Source organism: Colletotrichum fioriniae, assembly GCF_027942845.1.
Source record: "Colletotrichum fioriniae strain IMI 355084 chromosome Unknown scaffold_8, whole genome shotgun sequence".
NCBI lineage: Eukaryota > Fungi > Ascomycota > Sordariomycetes > Glomerellales > Glomerellaceae > Colletotrichum > Colletotrichum fioriniae.
The window spans coordinates 2,086,184-2,114,150 of record NW_027076844.1 but is presented as its reverse complement, the minus strand read 5'-3'; the positions used below and the strand labels follow the sequence as shown (position 1 = coordinate 2,114,150).

The 27,967-nt window shown below is 54.4% G+C and overlaps 8 protein-coding genes across 8 annotated transcripts; 3 read left to right on the top strand and 5 right to left on the bottom strand.

The window, feature by feature from the left end:
* Positions 1–764: 764 nt before the first annotated feature.
* Positions 765–1,847, bottom strand: N0V96_007369 (uncharacterized protein; the record flags this gene model as incomplete). The annotated part of the gene is made up of 4 exons (XM_065758001.1): positions 765–1,155; positions 1,212–1,478; positions 1,536–1,623; positions 1,679–1,847. The coding sequence occupies 4 exons, from the start codon at positions 1,845–1,847 to the stop codon at positions 765–767; spliced, it is 915 nt and encodes a 304-aa protein (XP_065613524.1).
* A 2,258-nt stretch (positions 1,848–4,105) lies between these two features.
* N0V96_007368 (uncharacterized protein) lies at positions 4,106–4,946 on the bottom strand (the record flags this gene model as incomplete). Its single annotated transcript, XM_053191508.2, has 2 exons — positions 4,106–4,306; positions 4,365–4,946. The coding sequence occupies 2 exons, from the start codon at positions 4,944–4,946 to the stop codon at positions 4,106–4,108; spliced, it is 783 nt and encodes a 260-aa protein (XP_053051070.2).
* Positions 4,947–5,535: 589 nt separating this feature from the next.
* On the top strand, positions 5,536–6,733 carry N0V96_007367 (uncharacterized protein; the record flags this gene model as incomplete). The annotated part of the gene is made up of 2 exons (XM_053191507.2): positions 5,536–5,719; positions 5,778–6,733. The coding sequence occupies 2 exons, from the start codon at positions 5,536–5,538 to the stop codon at positions 6,731–6,733; spliced, it is 1,140 nt and encodes a 379-aa protein (XP_053051069.2).
* Positions 6,734–6,906: 173 nt separating this feature from the next.
* N0V96_007366 (uncharacterized protein) lies at positions 6,907–9,677 on the bottom strand (the record flags this gene model as incomplete). The annotated part of the gene is made up of 3 exons (XM_053191506.2): positions 6,907–7,982; positions 8,051–9,477; positions 9,544–9,677. The coding sequence occupies 3 exons, from the start codon at positions 9,675–9,677 to the stop codon at positions 6,907–6,909; spliced, it is 2,637 nt and encodes an 878-aa protein (XP_053051068.2).
* Positions 9,678–10,346: 669 nt separating this feature from the next.
* Positions 10,347–12,569, bottom strand: N0V96_007365 (uncharacterized protein; the record flags this gene model as incomplete). Its single annotated transcript, XM_053191505.2, has 3 exons — positions 10,347–10,994; positions 11,056–12,003; positions 12,078–12,569. 3 exons carry the CDS (start codon positions 12,567–12,569, stop codon positions 10,347–10,349), a joined length of 2,088 nt encoding a protein of 695 aa, XP_053051067.2.
* A 2,351-nt stretch (positions 12,570–14,920) lies between these two features.
* N0V96_007364 (uncharacterized protein) lies at positions 14,921–15,973 on the top strand (the record flags this gene model as incomplete). The annotated part of the gene is made up of 2 exons (XM_053191504.2): positions 14,921–15,174; positions 15,262–15,973. 2 exons carry the CDS (start codon positions 14,921–14,923, stop codon positions 15,971–15,973), a joined length of 966 nt encoding a protein of 321 aa, XP_053051066.1.
* Positions 15,974–16,417: 444 nt separating this feature from the next.
* Positions 16,418–18,431, bottom strand: VPS36 (Vacuolar protein-sorting-associated protein 36; the record flags this gene model as incomplete). The annotated part of the gene is made up of 2 exons (XM_053191503.2): positions 16,418–18,251; positions 18,331–18,431. 2 exons carry the CDS (start codon positions 18,429–18,431, stop codon positions 16,418–16,420), a joined length of 1,935 nt encoding a protein of 644 aa, XP_053051065.2.
* Positions 18,432–19,221: 790 nt separating this feature from the next.
* On the top strand, positions 19,222–20,903 carry N0V96_007362 (uncharacterized protein; the record flags this gene model as incomplete). The annotated part of the gene is made up of 3 exons (XM_053191502.2): positions 19,222–19,303; positions 19,367–20,636; positions 20,690–20,903. The coding sequence occupies 3 exons, from the start codon at positions 19,222–19,224 to the stop codon at positions 20,901–20,903; spliced, it is 1,566 nt and encodes a 521-aa protein (XP_053051064.1).
* Positions 20,904–27,967: the final 7,064 nt, after the last annotated feature.

The window sequence follows — 27,967 nt, the reverse complement described above, 5'->3', positions numbered from 1 at the left end:
TTAAGGCCCAAGGAGGGTGAACGAAGCGACCGAGTAGACAAGATGAGTCTGTATCTCAATTATCAAGCAACCGTACCCAACCTTAAGACCTCAATTTCTCTACTCCAAGACTTTAAGTAAGTTGTCCCTCACTTCTAATTCTAGCTATAAACCGAGTTGCAGCTTGAATCAGAAAGAACACACTGGAAGGCCAGAGTATTGTGCAGTACTCTATGTCCTACGAGAGTTAGTAGTTTGGCTTTGAGAACTGAGTGTTAGGGAGACCCGTCTCAACGCCGAGAGTGAAGGGGGAGGAATACGAAGTTTTCATCGCGACAAAGAATCATTCCCCTTGCACCGAAATGTAGAGATGAATGTATTTGTGCGGCTTTGAGTCGAATGCCCGGGGGTTAAGGGGGTAAGTAGTCCACGCCGCTTTGTATGAACCCTACGCAAGCTTAGATAGATCCTTAAGGTTCGAAATTTCTTTATTGATATAGTTCAATGACAAAAGTTCTTCCGACAGTGTACATGTTCAAAGAAACTTCGACCAAAGTCGCAGAAATGGCATCAGGGAGGTTCTCAAGTACTATGTCGCCCCAATGCTGCGAAGTTGAATGGGATGCGCCTCGGTGCTCCCATGGGAACTCTTTGGTGCGGATAAGCATGCGCCTCCCTACTTCAGTTTCGGCTATTTGACTACTGGCTGCTGACTTCAGTAGACGGAGAATCAAAGATTCTTCATCATTTGCAAGCTACCCTCCGGCTCCTGTACTCCTCAGCAATCAGGGCTTGTCTTGAAACTTCCCCAAAGCCTCTTCACCAGCAACAGTGCCAGCAATCTCCCCACTATCCGCAGACTTAACACCCGAATGCGCATTATCCGGCTCGCCCGTAGACTCTTCCTTGACCGCCTCCTTCGCCTTCTTCTTGTCCTCCCACTTGAAGGCAAAGTGAATCCCAACGAAAATGACAGCCGAAACCAAGGCAAAGGCTAGGTACAGCTTCGCGCCGATTCGCCAGTACGGAGCCTCTGACGCCGGGAAGGCAGCGATGGGGATGAAGGCGCTCATGATGTATGCAAGGACAGTTCCGCTGGCGAAGAGGACGGTGCGCACCTCGGGCTCGCCTTGGAGGTGGGCCGAAGCCCAGGAGCATAGCAGCATCGTGGAGACACTGATCAAAGTTAGGTTGGTATTCTGGGGGCTCGGATACAGTATGTATTAACTTACGCTCCGATGTAGTTCATGTACCAGCCAGCCATGTAGACTTGTTGGTTGCTGGGTCGTATGATGAGGATAATCTGTGAAGTGATGTTGATGACCTGCACGATATCAGCCAAGCGGAACAAAGTCTGAAGATCCAAGATAATTACCGAATGCAGAAGTAAGAATGGCAGTCGAACGCCAAAGTAGTCACTGAGGCCACTGAAGAGCAGCTCTGCCACGAGTTGGACGGCTTGGCCAATGATAGGCAAGTAGTTAAGCATGGCAACAGAGCTGGAGAAACAATTAGCGCGTCCCTGAAGTTCGAAGAGCAGGGAGAGTACTTACTACTTGACTGATCCATCTGCGTTCTTCAATGACTTGAGCCACAAGTTGAAGTAACTGGCTGGCGTAAAGTTACCGCCAATGGGCCATGCGACTGGGGTGTATAATCAATATGGACGCTCAAGACTTGTAAGTTAGTCAGCACTCACTAGCAAAAGCCCACAGTTGCCAAAAGGAGAAGCATCGCACGAACGACTTGAGCGTGATGCCAATCTGAGGCTTGCGGCCGACCCTGCGAGCACGGGCAAGGGCAATCTCAATGTGCTTGGGCTTCAAGTAGAACTTTGCAAGGGGATTCGGGCGTTCGGGCTTTTTCATCGGTTAGCAATCCCGTTTTCGGTACCTCATGGAAATCCAACGGGGAGCATAAAAGGACTCACGTAGCCGGGGAGAATGAAGAACGCAGCGAGAGCTACAGCTATGGTACAAACGCCCTAGATAGGGATTGGATCAGATATGCCAAGCACCAGCCTCAAGGTTTTTGCCCGTGGCTTACGTTGATGATGAATGCCCAGCGCCAGCCAGAGCGCCCATGCAGACCTTCAAAGTTTGTTGAAAGCGCCCCTTGCATCGCGCCTGAAAGCATTGCCCCAGCCGGCTGAGCGATGTTGTAGAGACTCATGCGGAGAGCTACCTCGTGAGGCATGTACCACTGGCTGATGAGAGTGAAGTAGCCGGGCCAAGCTGTGCCCTCAAAGAAACCGATGAGGAAACGTAGACCGTAGACCTAGTTTGAAGTCAGAAGTGCGACTCAGCTATGATGTTTCGGGATTGTGACGTTTTACCTGCTTCGCGCTAGTGACAAGTGAGAGGCAGCATGTGAGGATGCCCCAGATGAGCTGTGATGCCAGTTAGTATCTCGTCACGTAAGGAGGTCTCCGCGAAAACCGACTTCGCATGCTGGCAGCCACTTTGAGGGGCCAAAGTGGGAGATGATAATGCATGAGGGATACAGCATGACCATGTACCCGATGCTGCATGGCACATCACTGTTAGATTGCGACTCTGGTGTCCAGTAGAGTGCGTAGGCTCACTTGAAGAACGTCGTAAAGTAGTTGAGCTCGTTCCCCAAAAGATTGAGGTCTTCTTTCATCCCTGAGACGTATGCATTGCTCTGAAGCATGCCGTGTCAGTGCTTGTATTTGCCAGACTGCACGGAAACAGAGTTCATACGATGTTTGTCTGGTCAATGTATCTATCAAAGGGTATTAGCTTTCAACCTACTGGGCGGAAGCTCAGTCTGCACTCACTTAAACATATAACCCAAGAAACCAATTGTCAGGAAGAACAAGTCCAGACGCCAAAGCTGTACACTGGTTCAGTAACTGCATAGGTTACGCAGAGCATGCCGGGAACCTACGAAAGCCCTCTCCTCTTTGGGATTAATGCCATCCTTTGGATTGCTTGCGACCGGGGTAAGAACACCTTCAGATCCGGAGCCGTTGCCTCTCTGCTGAGCCGCGGGCAATTCAGCCGCGACTGGTATTGGGTTTTGCTCTGGAACGCCCATTTTGGTTCTGTTGCAGTCAATTGACAATCAAAAAAGCTTAACGTTCTTTAAAAGCAGGATCTACGCAAACGAATTCCACTTGGCGTTAAGGATGAAATTTGACAACTTTTTTTTTAGTTTACTTATATAAACCAACAGAAAATTCCTGCGGTAAAGACTCGCGAATCCTTCATAATGATATCAAAGTCAGAGGCGAAGACGTGCTTCGCGTGGTGTGGTGTGCTGGTGGAGCACGCCGACGACCTCGGACTGAGGGGGTTGACTACGATTCACGACGTTGCATGCTACCCGTAAAGGGCCCAAAGGTTACACCTCAGGTGTATATTGTACAGAATCAAGCTCATTTAGAAGTTCTTCGTGGTTCTAAGTCGGACACTGTCCGTCAGACAAAATAGCGCCGGCTATTTGTGCCGAAATCTAGAGGGGCGTTGACGGCAACCTTGCGACATTGACAGGGGAGAAGACGTGATACGCCCAACGCGAACCACGGCCAGATAAGCACCATCGACTCTCCACACATGCCTCGTCGCCGGTTTCTGTGGTTATTGAACGAGTAGTTTCCTCTGTCGCAATTCCGCCGCAACGTATTACCCCTTGCGGATTCTTGCATGACTATGTCGGCGAGAGCCCGACGAGGAACGCTTGATGCGCAACCAGGCAAGCTTTCAGCTCGCAGCCCTTCTATTAGCAACAAGGCGTTCATGCCAGTTGATAATTGGGCGTTTTTCCATACCCCTAGCCCTGATTATCAGGAGGTAGTCCGAAAGGGGCCGTATGCTGAATTGAACAGCATGATAGCTCGCGGTTGCCCAAAATCTGCCTCTCCCGCGGGGGTTGAGTTGAACGTTGCATTCTATGTGACTGCCATGTTCGATGGGCCTTCAGTGTTTTTAAACTTGTCCTAACCTGGAGTCTGTTGAAAGTTGGCCGCAGAGAGTTGAATTGTGGTGACTCGTAGTACTTCTGAAGAGGGCGGCCAACTTGATACCTTTGATCCAGTGCTACTGCATCGACGTTGACTTTCACGAAGCCCGGCATTGGAAAAGAAAATAGGGTGCCGATATCTTCATGAAAAGTAAGAGTCCTGGGTAGAAGGTGGCGACGTTGGAGGTCTGCTTTCCTCGATCCAACACTCGAAAAATAGGGGCCCAGCTTCGACGGAACGAAGTGGTGTAGTAGAGGCGCCTCCGATACTTGGGCCTGGTACCGGGTTCATCTTTGAGGCGGGCTGAAGGGCGGGTTCGGAAGGAATCCAAGGTTGAGGATGCTGTATCGGATGTGAGTACATATCAAGCTGACGAGAAATTAGGACGTGTGATGCCTACCCCTATCGGCGCGGGCGCTTCGTCTCGCAGCTCAACGGCCATGGTAAAGGTACATCCCTCTGGCAAAGGTCCCTTCATCTCGGCAGCATAGGCCAGACGCCTGAGGGCTCCTCTATACGCCTCGTTCACATCAACCCAATTCACCGAGCCGTCATCATCGTCCTCTTCCCGTCGCTGAAACCTCTGAGCCTGGCCGAGCCTCTCCTTGCCCTTGCCCGTAGCCCAGACTGGGAAGTTGGTCACGTCAAAGACCCATCTTTCAACGACGGCCATTGTCTGTGCGGCGTGAATAACAACACAGACTTTGGAGACGGTGCCAAGTGCAAGCTGGTCCTGTATCGCAGCAAGGGCCGAGTTGATCCATTCGCAGAGGGCTGGGTGCCGGGATTGGGGTACTGGCAGGTTGTGGGCTTTGGTCATGAGAAAGGTCTGTTGCGGGTAAATACGCCTGTAGTACAGTATCGTATGTATCGTGAGCGTGAGGAAAGTTGTAAATGAGGTCAAGATGGTGTTTGCCTGCGGCCGTGGGATGGCTACTGGTGGTGCGGAAGCCGAGTCTAGTGGCCTGGAACTGGAAGACATGGCTTCTGATGAATCGCTCAAGCTGTATTAAGCTTTCTAGCTAGCTTGGTTGTTTTTCAATGGAAGAACGAGATGGGAGCTTCGTCTCGTGCATACGAAGCTGTGGGAAGCATCAGGGTGCAGGGGAAAGACAAGAGTCGCGGTGGTGATGGATGGAACGCGACGAGGAACGATGCGACCTCCACGCCATGTCACATGATGCATCGAAGGCACGTGATCTAGACGTCCCATCCAGGCAGCAGGGAGGCAGCCGACGATTGGCTGCAATGCTGCGGGGCCAATCCACTCATAGGGCTGAAGGCAGCGAGTCTCTGACGCCACTCTGCGAACCCCTCCACTCCCCAGCTGCGACCCAAAGCTTGGGCTTAGCTCCCTCCTGTCCCCGGGACGTTTCTACACTTTGTCAATCAATCACTGCCACCTGTAAAGCCCAACCCAAGACCACACAACGAAGCCCAACACCGTCTAAGCCCCATTCACAGTCTACATAAACGTTGAAGTTTCTCTCAGACTTCTTTTCGAATCTCACCATTTACAAACACACAGACGTAGGACTCAGGAATCTACCCATCCTCAGCACAACCCCGCCATGGCGAATCCACTCACCGCGCAGTCTGTACTGCAACAAATGGCAGAAGCCCTGCCTACCCACCCCAAGGGCGACACCACCTCCGACATTAGCAGCGGCTATGAGCTCCCTGCCCTCCTCACGCATGCCTGCATGGCGTCCCTCAAGTTCCGTCTTCTGGGCTTTGATGAGGAGAAGAGGATAGGTATGGCCCTTATCCTTTGATTCCCGTGCCTCAAACCCCCAGTTAACACTAACTGCAGAAGAAGAAGTTCAAAGCCTCGCCCCGCGTCTACCAGCATCATGGAATGCCGGCTATGGCTCTCTCCGCTTTGTATACGCCCACAAGCAGTCGTCCATGACGTCCATTATTCGGATTAGCAAAGTTGGCGGCAAAGTCGAAATCAGCGGGCTCGCCGTCGGCCACGATGTCATTCATAGATTTGAAATCACGACAAAGGACGTCATCAACAACTCAAAGCTCCCTTTGCGCATCACACTCACCGAGGACGGCTCCGAGGACAGGACCGACCTGGTCGAGAAGCTCAAGGAAGCTTTTGTATCAGAGTCTGCCGTCACCAAGCTGATTGATCAATTCAAGACGGAGATTGTTCAAAAGCTCATACCCAAGTTGCAAGTTGAAGGCTATGAAGAGACGCCCGATGACAGGGACGCGGCGGAGAACGCACAGAGAGAAGGCCGCGCTCAGGCTGGCCGTCCTGGACGGCCATTACCCGGTGACCTGCCTGATCCCGCGCGCCCATACCCGGTCAATGATCCTCTCGCCCAGCCTCCCAGACGACCTATTCCTGCCGGAGACTTCCCACCGCCCGGATTCGAAGACGAGTATGAAATCACCAGACCCCCTCGCCCACTGGGAGTTCGCGGTCGATCGCCCTACAACATCGGCCACGACGACCTCAACCCGCCTGGTCTTGGTCCCAACGACCCACTTAGAGCATCTTTCATCGGTGGTGGTGGTCTTCCCCGACCCGGAGGAGGCGGCGGAATGCACCCTACGTTTGATGACCCCCTTTTCGGAGGGCCGGGTGCTCAGGGAGGTGGAGGCTACGATCCCCAAGCGCCACCGGGTGCTAGATGGGACCCCCTTGGTCCGGGAGGTATGCCCAGACACGGCGGGGGACGCGGAAACCCTTTGGAGGCCCGGGGGGCTTCGGGGGGAGGGTTTGGTGGAGGATTCGGAGGAGATATCATCTAATCCCTGACGCCGTCGAGGAGATTGGTCACCAATTCAGACTGCCCTGTCTCGAGTAGTGTAATTGTACGCCCGTAATGAGATATGACAAAATGCACAAAATTGAACCGATTCCCCTCTTCAATACTCCTTTCATCTAGTGAACATCGTGAACTATCGTAACTATGCCACAGGGTCTATGCAGACAATCCCAAAGACGCCTCGGGTGCGCCCAAATACGTCCACCGCAACTTCTGCACATCGTAACCCTCAACACGTACAACCCGTTCCTCACCCGGCACCACATCGAACCCATTATCACTCAACTTCATCCCGCGCTCCTCCTGAATGATAAACCCCTTGACCGGCCTCTCCGCAGAGACAACCAGCGTCCCATCCCTCACCTCCACAATCACCTTGCGGTCCGAAAAGTCGATATACTTCAACGGCTGCGGCCACGCCGTATCCTCAGCCATTGCCTTCCCATCAACAAACAGCGTCGCATGGATAACAAACGGATCATCTTCCTCCGGATGGAACGGCACACTCGCATCTCCAAACGTCTCCTTCAAAGCCTCGACCTTGCACTTCTCAACAACCTCGGTCGTCGCGTTCCCCTTCGCAACAACCTTCTTCTCAATCCTGTCTCTGACCTCCTCGCCCGTCTCGATAGAGATGAACCGCACCACAAGCTCCCCAGCAACGGCATCAGCTCGCCCACTGGCAATCCACACCTCAAACTCCATGCCCCTCGCCCCGAGCGTCGGATCAGCATGACACTTCGTCCACTCGTCAACCCTCCTCCCAACACCGACATCAATCCCCCTCAACGCCCTCCCAATCGCATAAAAAGCAGGCTTCCTCACAAGCCAGTAATCCACAATCGCCCAGCTCACCGTCGGCCAGCAATCATTCAGCTGCCACACCAGCGCGCCGCCACAACCCCTCTTTCCGGGTGAACCCCAATCCCGCCGCCAGGCCTTGTACGCGAAGGTCATGGTCTCGGCCTGCATCAGCTGCGTGAGGTAGGTGAACCATTCGAGGTCGTATCTCACGCGGAAATTCTCGACAATGTAGGTCATCATTCGCCGCTCGTGGTCGTAGGCTTTGTTGCGGAAGTCAAGGGCCATGGAGCCTGGGCGGCGTTGGGCTGGAGAGGTGAGCATTGCGGAGGTGGTGGTGAGGTGCGGATAGCCTTCCATGCCGAACTCGGAGACGAAGCGGCCTGTTAGGAGGTGGGATTCTTGGTATTTGTTCATTGCGCCGTGCCAGACTGGTTGTGTTAGTTATCTCTATCTGGGTTGTTTCACGAAAAGGGGTAGAAAGAAAAAAAAAACTCACTATTCCACTGATGAATATCCCCAATAGTCGGATCAGCCGTAGGCTTTCCATCACCCCACGGACTACTCGGATGATACACCGCATGCGGGCTCTCCTCCTCCACAATCTTGGGTAACAAATACTCATACAAATACCTCGCCGGAAATCCGGACCTCAACCACGACTCCGGGTCCTTATCCTCCTCGAACCGGTACTCGAGCTGATATCTCTCCTGCACCTGATAATCCTCGTTATTCCCCGCCCACAACACAATACTCGGATGCCTTCTCAGCCTCGCCAAATTCTGCCTCGCCTCCGCCTCGACGCTGGCCAGGAAACTGGGGTACGTCGGGTAACTCCCGCACGCGAAGCAGAAATCGTGCCATACCAGCACCCCCAGCTCGTCGCACGCCTCCATCAACACTGAAGACTCGTAGACGCCGCCGCCCCATATTCTTAACATGTTCTGGTTCGAGGCGGCGAGCTGCGATGCCCAGGCGCGGTAGCGCGAGGGCGGGATGGCGGCGTGGAAGCTGTCTGCTGGGATCCAGCAGGAGCCGCCGGCGAAGACGTCGGTGTTGTTGATGCGGAAGTAGAATGATTTGCCGAGGGCGTCGGGTTCTTGGATGAGTTGCGCGCGGCGGAAGCCCGTTTTTTGGGTATGTGTTGCTAATGGTTGCCGTTTCTCCGGGACGTCAGAGGCGTGGTGGAGGGTTGTCGTGATTGTGTAGAGCGTCTGCGGGCCGTTGTTGAGGGGATACCACAACTTAGGCTTCTCGAGCTGAAAGTCTCCCTTTGCCGTCCCGTCCTCCGCAACAGCCATACGCTTCTCCAAAACAACCTCGTCGTCAAGACTAAACGCCACCGCAACCTCCTCCGCGCCAGACCCTTGCGTCTTGACAATGATTCGGCCAGAAACGCTCTCCAAATCCGGACTCACCTCGCTCTTGACCCATACATCATCGATCCGCGCAACATACCGCTCCAACATCACAGGCTTCCAGATCCCCGCTGTCACGAGGATCGGACCCCAGTCCCAGCCCCAGTGATACTGCGCTTTCCGGACGGGGATACGGCCCTGCTCCGTCTGCCGCGCGATGAACCTGTGCTGGTGCGCGTGGTCCTCGACGAGTTGTCTCCCGCGGAGGAGAGCCGAGTCGAAGACGATTTCCAAGAGATTGGTGCGGTCACCGTCTGTCTTGAGGTGTTGTGTGACGTTTACGCGGTGGGAGAGGAACATGTTGTCCGAGGTGAGGATTTCGGCGCCGTTGAGGGTGACGGTGGCAAAGGTGTCTAGACCTTCGAAGACGAGGTCTGTTATTGCTGTCGTGTCTGCTGCTACGGTTGAAAATCCTGGTGGCGTTGGGAATGCGAGGCGGTAGATCCAAATTTTTTCCGCGACCCATTGGACGGCGAGTTCGTTCATATCCAAGAAGGGGTCTGGGATTCTGTATTTGGATGTCAGGTTCGTCTTGATCCTGGCTGCAAGTGTACGAGGCGAGAGGGGGATTTACTTCTTGTTTGCCAGCAGATCGACGTGAACTTGGCTGGGGATACTAGGCACAGGAAGCCATGCTTCCTCCGAGGTGTCATCTTGTTGTTTGAACGTCCAGCCTTGGCTGAGCTCATGCCTGATGAGGGCTGCCATCTTGACGGGCCTAGGGGTTTGTGTTCTCTAAGATGGGATAGACCCTCTCGGTGTAATATACCACGCCTAGAAACAAAGATCATGGGCATATTATGAAACTATGTAGGTGAAGGAGGTGACTCTGCGCACTCTTATACATACAACTCGCAAAGCTACGATGTTCCCTCTTACACGAAGCCGGCTGAAGACCGGGGCAACCGGGGTCGCCATCCGGGGGGAACGCACGCTGGAACCCCCCACATTTTGAGGAGCTTGAGGTCAGCCGATTGGGTTACAACTTACGGCGTCGCGACTGAGCTCGGGGTAGCACCGTCCGGAGCCGAGTCAATGAACGGGCTACCGTAGTACTGCTGAAATGTCCGATTAATTGGTGGAAGAGACGGAAGTTTAAACCCCCCCGTGAGATCCACTTGTGACCTCTGATGCGGCGATTTGAAGTCCCGATGGCTTGGTCGGGAGTCTCGGGGGTATATGTGCCCGATCACCAACTGCACTTACAACTTCAAGATCGAAGAGTCCAACTTATGGATGGAGATATTTCGGATGAGACAAGGCATATGGTATCTAATATCTTGGTACTTTTGTCACGTTGTTCCATTCATTGTTGCTGACCGCCTATCCGGATAGCTTCCTCGTATATGGACTCTTTCTACATCTCACAAACACCCATTAAACCTTGCTCTCCCCCGTAAACCTCTCCATCCAGTCAAAAACAGTCTTGTGCCAAACCAGCGAGTTCTCCGGGTTCAGCACCCAATGACACTCATCATCAAATGTCAAAAACCTCGTCTTGACGCCCTGGCACATGAGCGTATTGTACGCAGCAATCCCCTCCGTGATAGGACACCTATAATCCTTCTCGCTGTGAATAATCAACGTCGGCGGCGCGTGCCTCCAATTCCGCAATAGCTCCGGCCGCGCCGGGTTCCACCGCTCCATCTCCTCGGCATTATCCCACAAAAACGGCGGCCCCCCGAAATCGGGGCCCCCATCGACAACGTCGCTCTGCAGCATGAACACGGGCAAACTGAAGATGCCGTCGTGCCAGACGGAGCAGGCGAAGCGGCGGATCAGGTCGTGGCCGTTCATCCAGGAGATCATGTACCCGCCGTACGAGGCGCCCGCGACGACGGCGCGGTCCTGGTCGAGGTAGGGGACTTGTTGCAGGTGGTCCATGAGGCGGACGAGGTCTTGGAAGGGGGCCCCGCCCCAGGAGCGGTAGATGCGGGCTGTGAAGTCGACGCCGTAGCCTGTGCTGCCTGCGATATTGGGCGCGATGAGGACGTAGCCTTGCTGGGCCCAGAGGGCCATGTTCCACTGTTGGCAGGTATTAGTCGAGGTCCATTATACGTAAGAGAGAGAGAGGGGACTAGCTAACCCTTGTTGACCATGAATCCGTCCAAGATGATTCCGGCCCGCCGTGAGGTAAGAGAATCCAAGGGTACTTCTTGGTCTTGTCAAAGTTGGCCGGTTTGATGATGAAGGAGTGCACAATGTTGTCATCCTCGCCTTCGTACCAAAACTCAGAGACCATGCTGTGAGACAGCCCGTACTTTGCGCCGTGTTTCGTACTCGACGACACAATCTTTGGCGCCGTGTTTAACGAGACATCGATAATCTGCCACAGACTGCTATCAACGAAGCTATTGCTCGTCACCAGGACCTTGTCATAGATGCCTTCCTTGAGAGGGTAGAAAGCCGAGACGACGCCGCTCGACGTCAGCGACGTCGCCTCTGCACCGTGACGGAGCTCAACATGCGACAGCTTCACCCGCCCGCAATCCTCCGTCTGCAAAAAGATGGCATCAGAGCTGCCCGCGAACTCGAACCCGTTGGGCGGCAGACTCGGGCCCTTGCCAAAGATCATCTTGTGCACATCGTAGGCGCCAAAGGACGCAGTGTGGCCCATGTACAACCTGGCGTCCGCGGGGTTGCTGAGAGGCTTGTGCAAAAACGCAATCTTGGAGCCGTCGGGCGAGAACCTCACGTTGGAGTAGTACGCCTTAGCCTCCGATATGCCCATAACAAGAGGCCTCGGCTTGACACTCGCGGCGGCCGTGAAGGATGTGAGAGGGACGTAGTAGATGTGGGAGGTGCCCACGTCCTCCGGCTTGAGCCCGGTGTCCTCGGCGATGAAGGCGATGCCCTTGTCGCTGACATCGAATGCGTCCGTCGGGTCGCTGACGTCGTACATGCCCGACGGCGCCTCGAGACGACTGCCCTTGATGGCGTTTTGGAGCTCGCCCGCGACGCCCCATTTGCCGTGGGCGTTGACGAGAGTCGAGTACCAGAGAGCGTATTTGTGAGGTTTAATCAGTTCGTTCCACTAACACGAGGTTCCATTAGTCACGAAACATCTCACCGATTACGGCCCGCCGAAAACCTCCCTCCCAAACTTACACGCCTCATGTGGTAATCGTCAAAGATTCGGCCCGTGGACCTCTTCTCCTCGGTCTTGTCATTGAACAGAGACCCATCGGACCCAACCAGCCCAGCAACGACGAACCCGACACTCCCATCACCCAGCGCCTTGACCTTGAGGGCGCTGATGGGCGCGTCGTACTCTGCAGCGACATAGTGCTCCTTGGCCGGCTCGGCGCCGTTGGCGATCCAGATCTGAGTGGTGCCCTTTTCGCCGGATTTCAAGTAGACAATGTCGCTCGCTGTGCCGGGCAGCCACAGGGCGTCGTGGACTTTATCGTCGTCGGTGAGCTGGTCGGAGGCGCCGGACTCGACGTGCATGAGGCGGACCTCCTTCAGGGTCTTGTTATCGTCGAAGCTGTGGGTGGACTGGGTGTAGAGGATGAGCTTGCCGTCCGGGCTCGGGACGGCGGCGCCGCGGCGGGGTGCGCTCAGGAGCACCTCGGGGGTGAATTCCTTTGCCACGCGCATGCTGGACGGAATGATGGCTGTAGACTTGGGATTGTAGGTGGTATTCACGATGGAGGGAAGGAATGCAACGCAGTGATATCGATACAGTGAGATGAATTCAACTGAAACAAACTATGGTGCTGACACTTTGCTGCGAGAGGATCAGACGCGGTTGAAAAAGGCAGCAGGTTAATCAGACGTACGAATGAGGGTGACGCATGCAGTCTCCAGGGACGCGACAGCCCTTGTAGGTCAACACGTTAAGCTTCCCAAAGTTCCCTTGAGTTTGTCCGATTGCTTACCTTCCTCTTACCTTCCTGCTTGGGCCTTGGGGCGGTTTTGGAGACGGTGAATATCTTAGCCGGCTCTGGAAGTAAACCTGGAAAGGAACCTAAGGATTGGATGGCATGGGATGTGCGCTGTGTTGCACATGCTGGTGCCTGTTTGGCCTAACGAAAGGTATCTGTAAGGTATTCGTATAAAGTTAGTAAATAGGGTAGGTTGATAAGCAAGCACGCAATTGTGTATGAATCCCATTTTAGGTATTTTCAGAGGATTGTCGTGCTTCCTCCTCGTCTTGTAGCTTTATCTGAATGGAAGTTCTTGATTCGGATTGCACGGCCTCAGAGTCCCGGGTCACTTTATCAATATCCAGACTTCCATGCTGGAGAGACATTCGCCAAGAGGATATGGAAGGTACGGAACCAGGTACGTACTCCAACCACGCGGCCCCCCGGCTTCTCGAGCGAAAAGCTTAGCTAAGCTGCGGAACGTACCCTACCTTACCTTACCTTAGTATACCTAGGTACTCAGGTCGTGGGACCCACTGGTCGGGTCGGGTACGTAGCGTAAACCCAATCATCCAATCCCAGAGTCCCGAGGTCGGGTGGGTCCATGTCGCTCCCCCGGAAGGAAACCGGACGGCCAACGGGAGAGTAGCCGACGAGGGGACCCACTCTTGGAGATGCCTCTAGGCGGGCGTCTTCTCTCGTTTGGTCACTTTAGGGGCATGTCCGAAGCGAACAAACACTCTCGACACTCAAAGTCATGCCATCACGCGATTTCCGGGATTGACTGTCCACTGTCACACTGTCCACATATTCATATGTCAGGCCAACGCGGACGGTATCCGGGAACCGTTCACTTGGTCATTGGAGACTGGTGGAGGCTCCTGTCGATGGGACTCTCTGTTGATGGGGAGTCCCCGTGTGACCCCCACCAATCACCAAAACGAGCGTCTCCCTTGGTGTTTACTGGTCCCGTCCCATGTTTCCCGAGTCCGACTCACGTCCCCCAGGGCCCCAGCTCTCCAAAGTGCACCAACCCCCCAAAGGACCCCCATTATTTACAGTGGCTCAGGATGGGTTCCTGCGATGGAGACATTGGAGAGAAAAATGCCATGTCCGTTCGACCTACACTCTACGGAGCACAGGAACTCCTAAAACAACCGTTCCAAGGACTGATAAGACGTCTGAAATTTAGGCACGAATGTCTCGCTCAAGTTGCCCAAGGTAAGGTATCCTATCTTAAGATGTCAAAGCAATATCTCCCTGTACTTGACTCTTAGCTAAGGCAAAGGTAGTTGTACCAGTGGGCATTCCTCGGGCCCCATCGTACCGACTATCTCCGACTTCGGTCTCCAGTAAGCTGAAATTTTCGAGCAGCCATTCGTCCACCTTCACCCGTAGCACCATGGATGTGATACGGAATACCTTGCGGTAATCCACTTTATTTTATCCCATGGGACTCCAGGAGTCCAGGGCTCTGCTATTTTTTCCTCTCTGCCACGGACTACGGTCCCGTCCCGGGGTCGCTTGTCTGACTCTGAGCTCCTCGAGACGGCCATAATTGGGCGCGTCGTGCCCGGCACCAAGGTCGCAAAAAAGCTGCGTCCCGGGCTGGTCTGGTTTCTATTCTCTTCAAACCCATGGGATTGTGTCCAAAGTGTAGCTCTACCGTAGCTCTTGTCCTTTTTCGTCTTGGTCTTCCCTTGTTCTCTCTCCCACGCTCTATCCATAGACCGTAGTCCTTCCCCATTGCCTTTTCTTCCCCCCCGCCTCATCCTTCCTCTTGAGGTAAAAGGACCTCCATCCCATTCGTTTGTGTCGTCCCGTCCTTGGAGAGCTTCCTTAGCTTCCCCCAAACTCCGACCCTCGCGACGTCACCCACGCCGATACGTCACCTCCTCCAACCCGAACCCGTCTATTGACATCACCCGTCGCAAACCGAACGTCGGGAAACCACCCGGTCCAGCGCAATCGCAGCCACCCCCGGCCGCCTGCGAAATCGACCACCCGGAAAACCAAGCGAAGCATCGTGAGAGCTTCAACTCCCTCTCTCTCCAACACACATACACACACAACTGCGCCCGCATGGCGGAACGAGACTCAAGACCACAAGGGCTTGCCGCCGCCGCCGCCGCTTCCGCACCCGTCACCCCAGACCTCAAGATCAAACCCCCTAGTCCGCTGGCGCTAGCCCAGAAAGTCGACATGGAGAGCAAAATGGGCGACGAGGCAAAAACCACATGGAACACCAAGAACCTGGGCTTCCGCCTCGGCGCCGACCTCTTCAGCGCAGCGTGCGCCGGCACCTTGGTCGCGCCCCTGGTCTCCATCATTGACCGGTAAGCAGCCTCGCCATGATCCTCGATACCCTCAATCCTCCTCACAACTGCTTCGCAAAAACCACGAATCTAACACATTTTGACCAGCTCCATCATGGAAAACGCCTCCGGCCGCCGGCCCCTAGGCGAATGCGTCCGCTCCTGCCTAAAAGAACTCCTCCTCCGCCCCCACGCCGTCGTCCTCTCCAAACCCTTCGCCCTCATCTTCGCCCTCTACGGCGGCACCTACCTCACAGCAAACACCCTCGACACCGCCTCCTCCACCATCCACAACCACTCCGCCTCCACCGTCACCTCGGGCACCGCAAAATTCGCCGCCTCGAGCACCGCAAACATTGGCATCTGCATGTACAAAGACCAAGTCTTTGCGCGCATGTTTGGTCCCCCCGGCGCCACGCCCCGTCCCGTACCGATGCTCACCTACGCGCTGTTTACCTTGCGCGACTGCATGACGATTTTCGCGAGCTTTAATGTCCCGCCGAGATTGGGGCCCTGGCTGAATGAGCGGATGGGCGAGGAGATGAGGAAGAAGGTGAGCGGGTTGACCGTCGTGCAGTTTGCCGCGCCGGCCATGGTGCAGCTCGCCAGCACGCCGTTGCATTTGCTTGGGTTGGACGTGTATAACCGGCCCAACGCCGCTGCGACCCCCGTCTCGTGGCAGAACCGGTGGCAATCTGTGGCTAAGAACTGGGGTATCAGCACCATGGCGAGAATCTGCCGTATTATTCCGGCGTACGGTGTTGGTGGTGTCGTGAACCGCAAGGTGAGGTTGAGTCTCATGGAAAGGGCGGAGAAATGAAACACAAACCCGACTGGCATGATTTAGGTTGTTTCCTTTCCCCCCCTTTTCCGAATAAGAGCTGCCAGACGGGTGGCCAGATGACTTGTTTTAATGTTTATTGAGAACCTTCCTCTTTGGCATTGGTTCACATGGGACGGCGTTTCCGGGCTCTTTCTTTTGGCATTAGATGGGTTCAAGACATTGGGAGGTGGTACCAATCCAGGCCGCCGGGTTCAAGGAAACTGGGCATCTTACATAGAGACGACAGACCGGGAGAAACCCCCACAGCACACACACACACACACTTACACATCAACACACACAAAGACACACTTGTAGAATAGTAATGCGCGCTCTAATCGTCTGCAAATCGCGCCGGCGAGGAACGTAACAGCCCAGCCCGATATAGACATATATCCAAAGGTTTTTCAGTGTTACACCAAGAAACAGCTTCCCGCAATCTCACATCAACCCACTCTCTCTAAGCGCCTTCATGACCTCGTCCTCTTCGCGATGCTTCCTGCGCCTGCGGTGTTTCACATCGCCAACATCAATATAATTCTTCCAAAACTTGAGCCCCTCGATGCCGTCCTCGCGACAGACCACGCCCCTTTCTTCAGCCATCTCCAGCTCCTCCTCCGCCACGCCGATGCTCCAGCCAAACCGCTCCGCGGCATCCCGCGCTGTCACGCCGCGGCCAAACTGTCGCCAGTCCCACGCCAGCTCCTTGTCCGGCGGGAACTCGTGTAAGTCGTCCAGCCAGGACACCAGTGCCTTGATGGTGGTCTCGTCGGTGCGATCGCTACTCTGGACGACCAGCACACCGCTCTTGAACTTTCGCAGCCGGACGGGCAGTTTGAGTGACTCCCACATCTGAGAGGCCTTTTCGAAGTCCATAGGGCTCACGAGCTCGACGCCACCCCGGGCGCGGTTGAACATGGCCCACAGGTCAACCAAGTTGATGATCCCACCCGCCTTTTTTAAAACACCTCGCGCATCGTCTGTGAGGAACTCTGCCAGATTCCTCGACAACTCGGACAGGTACAGCGTCTCGGAGCTGCTCCCGCCTACAATATCCTTGGTCGTGACAAGACCCAGCTGGCTGGCTGATTCGGCCAGCAGGGCATTAGCCTCGGCGCCCGTCCCGCCGTTCTGCCGCGCAAACCTCTCCGCGAGGGCCACAATCTCCTTGGCGGAGGCCATGAGGGCGTCCAGATCCTCAAACGCGCTGCCAATCATCACCTCGTTGTTCTTGCGCATATCGAGCCCGCGCTGCTCCAGACCCGCGATGCCCACGCCCTTGGGACGCTCGGGCACCGCCGCGGGCGCGCGTACGAGGGCGCCGTTGTCGTCTATGGTGCGATTGCTCTTGGGGACGGGCGGCGCTCCCTGCAGAAGCCACTTGCGCTGCGTCAACGCGCCCTTGAGCCGCTCGTAGAATATCTTCTCTCCGCCTCCCCGGAAGGAGATTTTGATGTTCTCGGCGGTATCCTGGCCGGGCGAGGATGTTGTGAGGACCGGGCCTGGAGACTCTGTCCTCTGGGTCTGCGCCTGAGTGACGACTGCCTGGGGCATGTCTTGCGATATCAAGGGTGCCCCGCACATCTCGCATGACAGCAGGGACGGGTGATTCGAGAACGTGCATCGGGGGCATTGGAACGTCGCGCTTGGGTCTGTTGGCTTCGGTGGGGCACCGCCGTTGATGTTCGAGGCCGCTGGCCAGGGAGGCGGAGGCCCTGCGTTGTCGTCGGGCCTGTTGGAGGTCGACCGAGGGCGCATCGCGAGGGGCGAGCTGACTGTTGGACTTGAAGGAGTGGCTGGCGGGGCGCGGCTGGTCGCATTCGATATAGAAGCCTTGAGAACGTGCGCCAACGTCGGCTTGATGCCGCAAGCAAGACATGGTGGCAGCGGGGTGTGTATGTTTGCCGTCGTTGGATCAAAGTTTGAGGGGACCGGGTTGGAGAAGCTGCAAATGGTGCAAACCCACGTTGCTGCGCTTGCTGGTTCGGGCGGCGGTCGGTAAGGGCCATCGGCTCGAGCTGGTGACCCTGTGCCATTTCTCCCAGGTGTAGATATCGCAGACGCTCTAGTCTGAAGCGACGAGCGTTTTATTGGCTTGGGGATCAGGGTGATCTTTGCAGAAGATTTCAGAAACCCCGCGTAGAACTCATATCGATCAATGTCTTTCAGGTCTAGGGCAACGGAATGCTTGCGCGGCTCGTCCTTGTCGACATAGCAAATTCGGTGGGACGTCAAGTAGACCTGACCGTTTTGCTGTTGAGGTAGTTTGAACTTTCTGGAGAAAAGAACATATCTTGTCAGCATGCTAGATCATGGCGAGAAGCGTCGAACAGGTTCAGAGCAATGGTATTTACCCTTCATAGAGCCCAACATTGTCCTGGACGAACAACAAGACTTCATCCGGTAGGTAGGAAGGCCGGAGAGCGGTCGTGAGGTCGATGTGTTTTAGAAACATCCGTCATATTATTCACGAGAGTGCTGAGGATATTGAAGCTCGCGCAAAACTGGGGTTTGGTTGGAAGGTGTTGAAGTATGGCGGGGGCTGTTTGCCGCGGGTTGTCGCATACGTCAGGGACAGTCTCGGGCTGGTTCGAGGAGGGGATCGGAAGCCGGGTTCGCAGCTATTTCAAGGGTTGCGCATGATTCGAGGGTAGAAGAGAGAACTCCACAGGTTTCGAGACACCGAACCAAGTCCAGTGGAATGTTGTTGGGGCTGAAGAAACTCAACCAACAGCTTCTATGCCAGGCGTCAGTTTATCTCTCGCAACACAACTGCCCCACGGAGAAGCACCGGTCGAGTGGAGGGGGAACTGGACATCCAACCTAGGTGGGATGTCGCCGACCCCACTATAGCGATAGTCCCTTTTTGTTGCTAGCGGTGTGCATGAGGGTGCATTTGTGGTGCATTAGGTAATCATCGAGGTTGCACCCTGTGCCAGTGACAACCAAAGTTTCTGGCCACAAGGCACAAGGGCACTGTTTGGCTCGGATCCCCACTATTATTACCTGAAATCCCGCACACGGGCCACCGTCATTTTGTTACCGCCCTCACCTTTCACGGCTTCTTCCCAACCTCACTTCATCCTTCCCCCTTCCATCACCAACGCGTCTTCGACTCTTCGACATTTCGACACCTTTTTCAGTCGACCACTACCACAAAATATCGATAGATATACTTGTTCTGACCGATCAAGACTAATTTTTCGATTCAGAATTCTCCAAGATCGATCCGCTCAGCCCTCACAATGATGCCCACTAGTTGGCCTCCGGCACCGCCTCCAGGCGTTGCCTATGGAGTACCTCCCGCAAACTATGCTTACCCTCCCAGTGAGTCTTCCTCCTCTCGACTTGACGATGTTCTTAGCCGATTTACTGACGCTGTTATCCTAGATCCAGCATACACCGCAGTCCAGGCTCGACAAAGCTTCGGCCAGTATCCTCCCCCACCCGCTGCACCTGCCTACAGTACTTCGCCGCCTCCCTTGGCTGCTCCCTTCGACCAAGTTGCTCCTGTTGCTCCTGCCCCGGCTCCACGAAAGGTTGAATGGCCACCCTCCGTCCGCGATTACGTCCAACGGTCTTTCCTCCCTCACAACATGGACCCCTCCGTGCCACGCCCCGAGATTGAAGCCAAGTTGAAGGAGACCATTTCCCAGCACATGGAGAACGGCACTCTCGAGTCGACCGACTGGGAGAAGATGCCCTTCCCCTCCGATCTGATCCGAAACGAGCGCCAGTCCCAGCTCAACTCCGCTATGAACGTCTCGTCTCCATTTGCATCGCGATATGATGGTTCAGTGTCTGCCAACCCCAAGAAGAGAAAGTCGTCTGATTTTACCCCGGATGAAAAGTCTTCTGCCGTGCCTTGGCGTACTACTAACAGCAACCGATCCAACGCACTGGAAGACCGAATCACCTTCGCCTCCCCCGACAAACGCGCCAACCTCGATGAGCCACTGCCCAAGTCAAGTAAGTTCCAGAAGCAGTTGGAGAAACGTCAACGCCGATTCGATGGCGGCTACAAATCGTCGTATCGATCGCCCAGCCCTCCGCCCTCTGATGGACCCGTCGTCGGTACCAGCGAGACTTTGGAGAAGCGCTACCTGCGTCTGACCGCTCCTCCCGTGGCCTCCATGGTTCGGCCCGAGCGCGTCCTTCACAAGACGATGGATCTCCTGAAGAAGAAGTGGAAGAAGGAGGGCAACTACTCTTACATCTGCGACCAGCTGAAATCCATGCGGCAAGACCTGACAGTGCAGCGGATCAAGAACGACTTTACAGTCACCGTTTACGAACTCCACGCTCGAATTGCGTTGGAGAAGGGGGACCTTGGTGAGTATAATCAGTGCCAAACCCAGCTGCGTACTCTGTACGCAAAGGGACTGAAAGGAAACCCCATCGAGTTCAAGGCCTATCGCATTTTGTACTTTATCCACACTGCCAACCGTACCGGCCTGAATGATGCCTTGGCAGATCTAACCACAGCAGAGAAGGAGGAGCGACCCATCAAGCATGCGCTTCAGGTGCGGTCCGCTCTTGCCTTGGGTAACTACCACAAGTTCTTCCAGCTTTACCTGGACACCCCTAACATGGGTGCGTACCTCATGGACATGTTTGTCGTTCGTGAGCGTCTAGCTGCTCTGTGCAATATTTGCAAAGCGTAAGTTCAACCCATGTTCATGATATAGCATCACATTGCTAACTTGGATATAGATATAAGCCAGACGTAAAGTTACGGTTCATCACGGAGGAACTCGGCTTTGAGTCCGACGTTGATGCGGCTCAGTTCATTGTCGACTACAACGGTCAGCATCTGCTCGAGGAACGACAAGAGTCTATTGCTCTCTTGACCGGCAAAGCCGGAGCCCTCTTCGACTCCGCCAGAAGTGAGGCTTTCCGCAAGGTTGATATCAAAGGACAGATATGAGTTCCTCGTCATCTCTGTTCTCATCACAAATTGCTCTACACAACTTCTAACCACCTTACCGCCGACCCCAAAGCCACTCGCGAGGTCTTCCTTCCACTCCTCCCTCCGGTTCTCTCTTCAAAGTCCACAGGCTTTGATCTGTGGACTCATTCCTCCTCGTTTCCTCTTTCTTCTCTTGTTTTCCTACCGACAGTTTCACAACTTTGGCGTGTTATTTTACCTTGCATCACTTGCGCCCTTCGAAGACGTCTAATACCAGTTCTTGGTTACGAGCTTACGAATTCTCGATTTCTACTTCGCTGCCCGCCCCCCTCTGATGGCATTGACGCTTACGCACAGCTCCACGCAGCGGGGACATCTTCGGCTGTTCATAAAAGAAAGCGCTAGATGAGGGGTGCGACGCTTGCGCAACAGTGGCTCGGCCGCTGATGACGACCGATATTGCCGGCTTGGTGCTGGCCTTGGGCTCTGGGGGCTTTATAGGCATGATACCCGTTCGCCCTGCTTTTGCAGAGGCAACAGGATGGCGTTTGAGCGGAAAATACGTGGGGTCTATCTTCATGAGGGCTAGAAGGCGACCGGAGTTTGTTCTGGACGTTTGCATATACGTCTTTCAGCTTTAATGGATATGTCGCAGGCTGCCTTATGCAGCCTGGCAGCAGCCCGGTCTATAAAGACCTCATGGAATCCATACATTTGCTATATTCATTGATGGTGTGCAACGATGTCCTCATTTTCCGTTCCTTCGATGGCTCGCAAAGCGGCTCTTGAACACATAGCAGTGGGAGCTATTGAGATGGATACTTGAGTGCTGGCGATAGCCATCCCATCCTTGGTCCCTAAGTCACCATCCATAGTGGATAAGGTGCGATTGCGGGATCAGTAGAGCAGCCGAATCTTATACGTCCATGATCAGTCGGCGCTGTAGGTATACTGTCCATCTGCCAAAGGCCCGCGTGCGTGAAGAAAACTTGATATCTCGCAAACTTGATATCTCGCGGCGTCGTGTTCCGTACATATCGGCCAAGGTGTCGTCGAGGCTACCTGAACAACGTTCATCTCCTCCGAATCAGTGCCTAGCGGGTTGAATGAAGATTAAGGTTCTTGCTGCGATTTCTACTGCCTTGTCATGAGCAAATAGTCGGGTGCTTGCGCTGTAGATTCATGTACTAAAAAGAACTGCAGGATGTTCACGTCACCACGTTCTCTTCCGCCTCCATTTCCACGAGGGTTGCAACATCGGGAGGTAGGAAGACTAGAAGCCTCGCCGTATCCATACCAGAGAATCCAGTTCACGGTTGGTGAGGTTGGTTAAAGATGAGAGGCAGGCTTGATCCTTATATTGTCCTCGTTGTTGAACGGACGTAATACGGGTGACTAGAAGGAAACGGACCAGAAGAAACCCTTGTGAAGGGATGGTTTGTACCGTATCCTAGCCCGTAAAGACTCATCATGATTTTCCCCCTTGGCTAGGACATGGAGACCGCGATGTCAAGGTACGATGCACCACGCCGCCTCCCGTCATAGCCTAGACTACAAGGGAAAGGCCAATAGGATCATAGTTTAGTGAAAGTTCTACCTAGCATCATGGGATCGCACTGCGGAAAGACGTACAAGCCCAACCTCAACCTCAACCTTGACCACCTCAACCTCCAGTATGCCCGCATATTGCCAACTGCCCGATCAGGGCCGAGAAAAAATAGCCTTACTACCTACTTACCTACCTGCCCACTTAAACCTCGTGAAGCTCGTCCTCGACAAAGGCCTAGACCCTATCGACTCTCGCATAGACATCTCCAAGTATAACTATCTGCAGACGGGATAAACCCCCATCCGAATCGGTGGTAAATCAGAGGCTCAGGTGAACCACGGGCATCTTCTTTCCCGTTCGAAAAGAGAGAAAGGGCAAAAGACAGGGTTCATTGGTGATTGTCTAAAGCGGGCCGTGCTTAAGCTCGTGGTGTAAGCTCAAGATACCATGATGCGGTAAGATACTGGGAATCCCCCCAATCATGGGGCCAAACTCTGCTCTTATCCTCCATCATTCGAGCTTTCTCCCTCGGACTTTTTTTTTCTTCTCCCTGCAGCTTGTCATTTGCTCGAAGAAAGCAGCCAGCTCGGAGCAGAAATATCCTGGCGCGGTATGGCATCCCCCCCCCCCCCCTGCGCATGCAGACGCACGCACAGCCCGCACGGGGTCCCGGGCGTCTGTCTACCCCATTTCACCACGCCATTTAGTCCGGGCTTAGACGGTTAGGCACATCAGGGAATGATGGATAGTATTAGCTGCATGGGAAACAAAAAAGGTAAAAGGCTAAAGAGCTATAGCATCGTCTGAGCAAGCTTTCGAGCTAAGGGGGCTCAAATGGAAACAACAAGGTGATAGGGATGCTTGATGGAGGATACTTTGGGGCCAAGGGGGGCAAACAATTATTTTGAGTTTCGGTGAAGCTTCACGACGCCGAGGTAGGTCCTGCTGGTGGTGTAAGACAACTTTGCGTATCCCATGGTATTGCCTATATTCTTGGCGGAGGAAGAAATCCGTCAGCTCCGGCCTGTCATAATAGAAACCGGGCTTGCGAAAGACGTCGTTGGAAAGGCGGCAGCTCTTCTCCACTGGACGCTGGCACATGCGTATAAACCACGACAAATCCTGTTCGGGATACGGCAAACGAAAGGCAACCGAGTGGTACTCAACATAGATGGCAAGGCCCCGGTTGCATTCCAGGCCTGCTCAACATTTAATGCTTCTTGAAGTTTGAAGCCATTAGAACCCGCGTGACCTCTTAAAGTGAAGCAGGGTTGCGAGGGCTGTCTATAACCCTAGGTACCTTATACTATGCTTGTTCGTCGAAGGAGACTGCGTTCGCTATTTTTGGACGGGCAGACCGTTAATCCGTACAAGTGATTGGTCCCGCAAGACCGTCTGCCGTGTGCCGAATCCGAGTCCAAAATACCTGATTTGACCGGGGACACTGGTGTCCTGCGGGAAGGGCCGCCACGGTTTGCCACTCCGAGGAAGGCCGACAAAGACTAAAAGAAGGGCGCCTTCTGCAAGGGCCGAGGAAGACGCGTCCTGGTGGTCTGGCGTTGCATCGTGGACCAAGGCCATGCGAGAGACCCCTTTCCCTTTACGCCAAGTCAGCCGTTCGCTACCAAGAGTCGACCACCGAACGGCAGTGGCACTTGGTGTCCTCGCTAGAGCCCGCGAGTCGGCAGCGGAAGATCGGCGCTATGGAATGGTGTGAACGGGACTTTGCATGCCGGCTGTCTTTCTGTAATTTGTTTCGGCATGGCTTCGAGGTGTAAGTATGAGCGACGAAGAGTTGTAGCCTGTCTTTCCGAAATTGCTTTTTGAGGCACTGATGAGAGAACGATTGGTGTTCCTTTACCGGTAAGTGTTCCTTCTTCTGAGTCTGTCCGTTCACTCTGATACTGTTGGCGCAGATGACGACTCGTGATAATAGCAGAAGCAGACTAGAGACATCGTCATCGTAAGTGATCGCCCGTCGTCTCAACAGGGCCTTCGAATCTTGGCCCAATAAACCATTATAGTCGGGCTCTCGGGGCCAACGCTACGTATTTGATGCTCAGGAAGATGGTACATCACTTTCGTTTACCTCACTCACCCCGCGATTGGGGCTGACAGGTCTCACTTTTTGGCCAGGGCATCCCGATGTTCCGCAACCCTGACTTGAAGATCATCAACCAGGGACGGGCCAGGGTTCCTCTCCGTCCTATTTGGAACTCTGAAAGCACTCGAAATCGCAAAGAATGGATGCATTTTCCTGGCTTTTCATTGGTGACGGTGCCATTCTCTGCCCCGTTTCAGGCGACATGGGACGTCGAGTTTCAAGTTGTGTCGTGCCCGCGAACGGGACGGGCTGGATCCGAACAAAACTGCGGCATGAGGTTAAAGCTAGACCTTGCTCCGCAAGCTCAGTAAAGCAGTAGTAGCCAAGACAAATGAGAAAGTGTGGATTAATGTGACCCGAGGTATTTGGAATGCGAGTCTCGCTATCGGGCTTGATATGCCTGGCGCATTGTCTTCCTTGGAAATCAGCGGGTTTCGCATGCCATGGATGGCACTGGACGTACGACGCGCTGTTGCAGATGCGATTTCCAGGGAGCTGTGAAGCTACGAAGCTTCTGGAAACGACGACAAGTAGGGTAGTTGGGAGACATGCTAGGCCAACTTGATCAACTGTGTATCGGTGCGCATGAGAACGGGGGATGGCATGGTGCCATGGGGTCGGCAGAAGACGCGGCTCTGCTGCCAATATTCCGACCTACGTCATGCCCATTAACGTGCTTCCATATGTCGCCGCTTTGGGGATACCAAGCATCGGTGTAAGAGCCAAATGGGGCCGGCGCAAGTTGCAGTGCAGAGTGTCTGTACCGTAGGCTTGGTAATCCCAACTGAGCCCCTGCAACGTCAACTCGATCCGCGTCTATCACGAGCGCCAGCCGCGTTCCGTGAACGCTGTACGGGACACCGCTAGCGATCGACGGCAGCGGCAGAAGGATGCGGATAAAAAGCATCCAGCTCTTCTCCAGCCAGCCCTGCCACATCCGTCAGGCAGTGGAAAGGCCAAGAAAGGGGCCATGATACCGTTCCTGAACCGTCCCACTGAAACGGGTCGTTGGCGGGGTTTCTCTCTGCAACAGCCATTTAGCGCACCTAGGGCCTGGACACGACCAGGACGCCATCAAGACCACCACGGGTGGGGGAATGGAGAAGGTAGCAATCTATTCGAGGCGTCGGAAACCTGGGACGGATTGGGAAGAGTAGCGGCGCCAGGGAAGTCGGTACGAATAGATGAAGTCATTCTGATGAGGCGTGCATGGGCAACATCTATGCAAGGTACAACGACGTTGGCCCTGACATGTAGTTCGCAGAAAGGCCCGGTATTCTGACGGCACCCACGGAGGAAAATGCACTTTGGCAACGGCGGATTGCGATTCGATATTGTTGGTTCACTTGGTTGACAATGGCTGCAAGTCCGTTTTTGTAGATGCGCGCGCCAATCTGCAGAAGCCTGAACCGACGCGTCGGCGCGTAAGCCCTTCCTTCATTCTTTGCTGATCAATTGGCTAAGAGGCATTGTGGCCCGGCCTAGACTTTTGAATCCTCGCAAGCGTATTTTGCTAGCGTGAAGACCAGTGTCTCTGTACTCCGCAGGCTTTGAACCTCCAACGGTAGGGCGAGATCGCCATGTCGTTCAGACAAAAAGCCGATTAGGTTTTGAGCCGTCTCGACGGTGGAGGCCATTGTGAGAAGGGCTAAAATGCGCATAAGAAGTCGAATAGGTGCCATTACCCATATTGGCCTGACGGTTTCCGCATGATCAGTATTAACAAGCGATATCAAAAAGATTCGCGATGCCAGCTTGGCGTGGATCGCACTGGGCCCACGAGACCCTTGTAATAAACGTCGGGATATTTGCCATGCAATTGCTTGCTAGAACTTTTTGGTAGGATATGCTGCGTCATCCCCGGCGTTCCAGGCCGCCCGGAAGCCGCATGGCAACCGATGAGATCTGTGACAACGTTGTAGTCTGCGCGAGACGTACAAGTCCATCGCCTGGCCGTAGAAGTGCAGCTCTTTTGATGACATTGATTGCGGCATAGACAGGCCGTACGGATAGACGCCGCAACCTCACGTTATACCAGAGAGGTCTAAAGTACGGATAGGCTGTGTTGTCTTGGCCTGGTGGCCAGGGAAAGATCCCGTGTGACAGGGCTCGACCGTAGGTTGGGTTGAGGCCGAAGTGGCGTCCAGGCCGTTGAACTTATTAGGCTGGAACTCAATGGGTCCCAGAGAGATAATTACCGTCCGGGCCCGCCGCGTACAGGGGTCCTAACCAAGAGGCATTTGTTCAAGTGAGCTGTCCCTGATTGAGAAGAAGGAAGAACTCTGCTAGAGTGTGGCCGATAGATGGGGGGCACAGGATACCCCTTCTTCCTGCATTGCTCGGGATCACAAGGGAGCGAAGGAGTCTTTGCGTTAATCGATAAGGTGCCGTCATGAGTTTCCATCTCTTGACCAGTCCCCTGCGTCGCACTGCCATCCGGGGGAGCTCATCCAACTCTGCCAGAGACGGGATAAGCTGTTGAAGAGCGAGGTCAGTTCATGCAAAAGCAAGTGTCAAAAGCTCTTTGCTCTTGCCATTGGTTGTAAACTGATGTTTCGTATGGGGGCGTGCAAAGCTCAATCTAGCTCGAGGAGGGGTGTTTGTGAAAATCCAAAAAAGGTCTGTGTTTTGAGTGGAGGTTTTGCCATGTGCGCGCCCAGGAAGACAGTGGCAAAGGCTGAGCAACCGCGGGGGAGGATGCCCTCAGGGGATGGGGTCCAGGGTATGACAGTATTGACGGCAAGCGGCCCAAACTGACAGCCAGGCTCCTCGCTGTGCGATGTCGACTGCTGCGGCAAATCGGCTCGTTGACTATTGAACAGCTCCAGCCCTTCTTGCGGTAGCTATAGAGGAGGACAAGACTATTGGAAAGCTGACTGCTATACGCTGAACGAGGGCGTCTCGGACGAAAGCTGAAAATGAAGGAGGATTCTAGCTTGTCGTCGAAGGGTAATAGTCATGCTCGCTGACTGGTAGCCGTCTTGTATCCCCATGGCTAGGTGCTCTAGCGCCCTTGAACGAAATTTAGTACCGTCGTCATAGGCATTACGCATCGAGTCTTGTGCTACTACAGCTGGCCTGTCGCAATCCAATACTGTCGTTCAAGGACTCGAGCTAGGCATGTATGGTGCTTCGGCTCAGAGCCGGTGGCTGCCTCCAGCATGAGGCTTAGGGAGCAGAAGGGCGAGACATGCAGCTGCAAGATGCGACTGGCACTCGAGCTGCTAGTCCCTGGGCCCTGAGATGACTATACCGCACAAGGAATGCGACCAAAGTCATCCATCGGGTGTGGGCAACTGGACGTACACTCTACCGAGAGCTGGCTCTCTGAGGTTCCGTTGAGTGGAAATAGAAGAACTGTGTGATGTAAAACTGGCTCTCGTGACAGTTCCCGAGTGCAATCTCATGGCAGACTTGGGGGGTGATTTA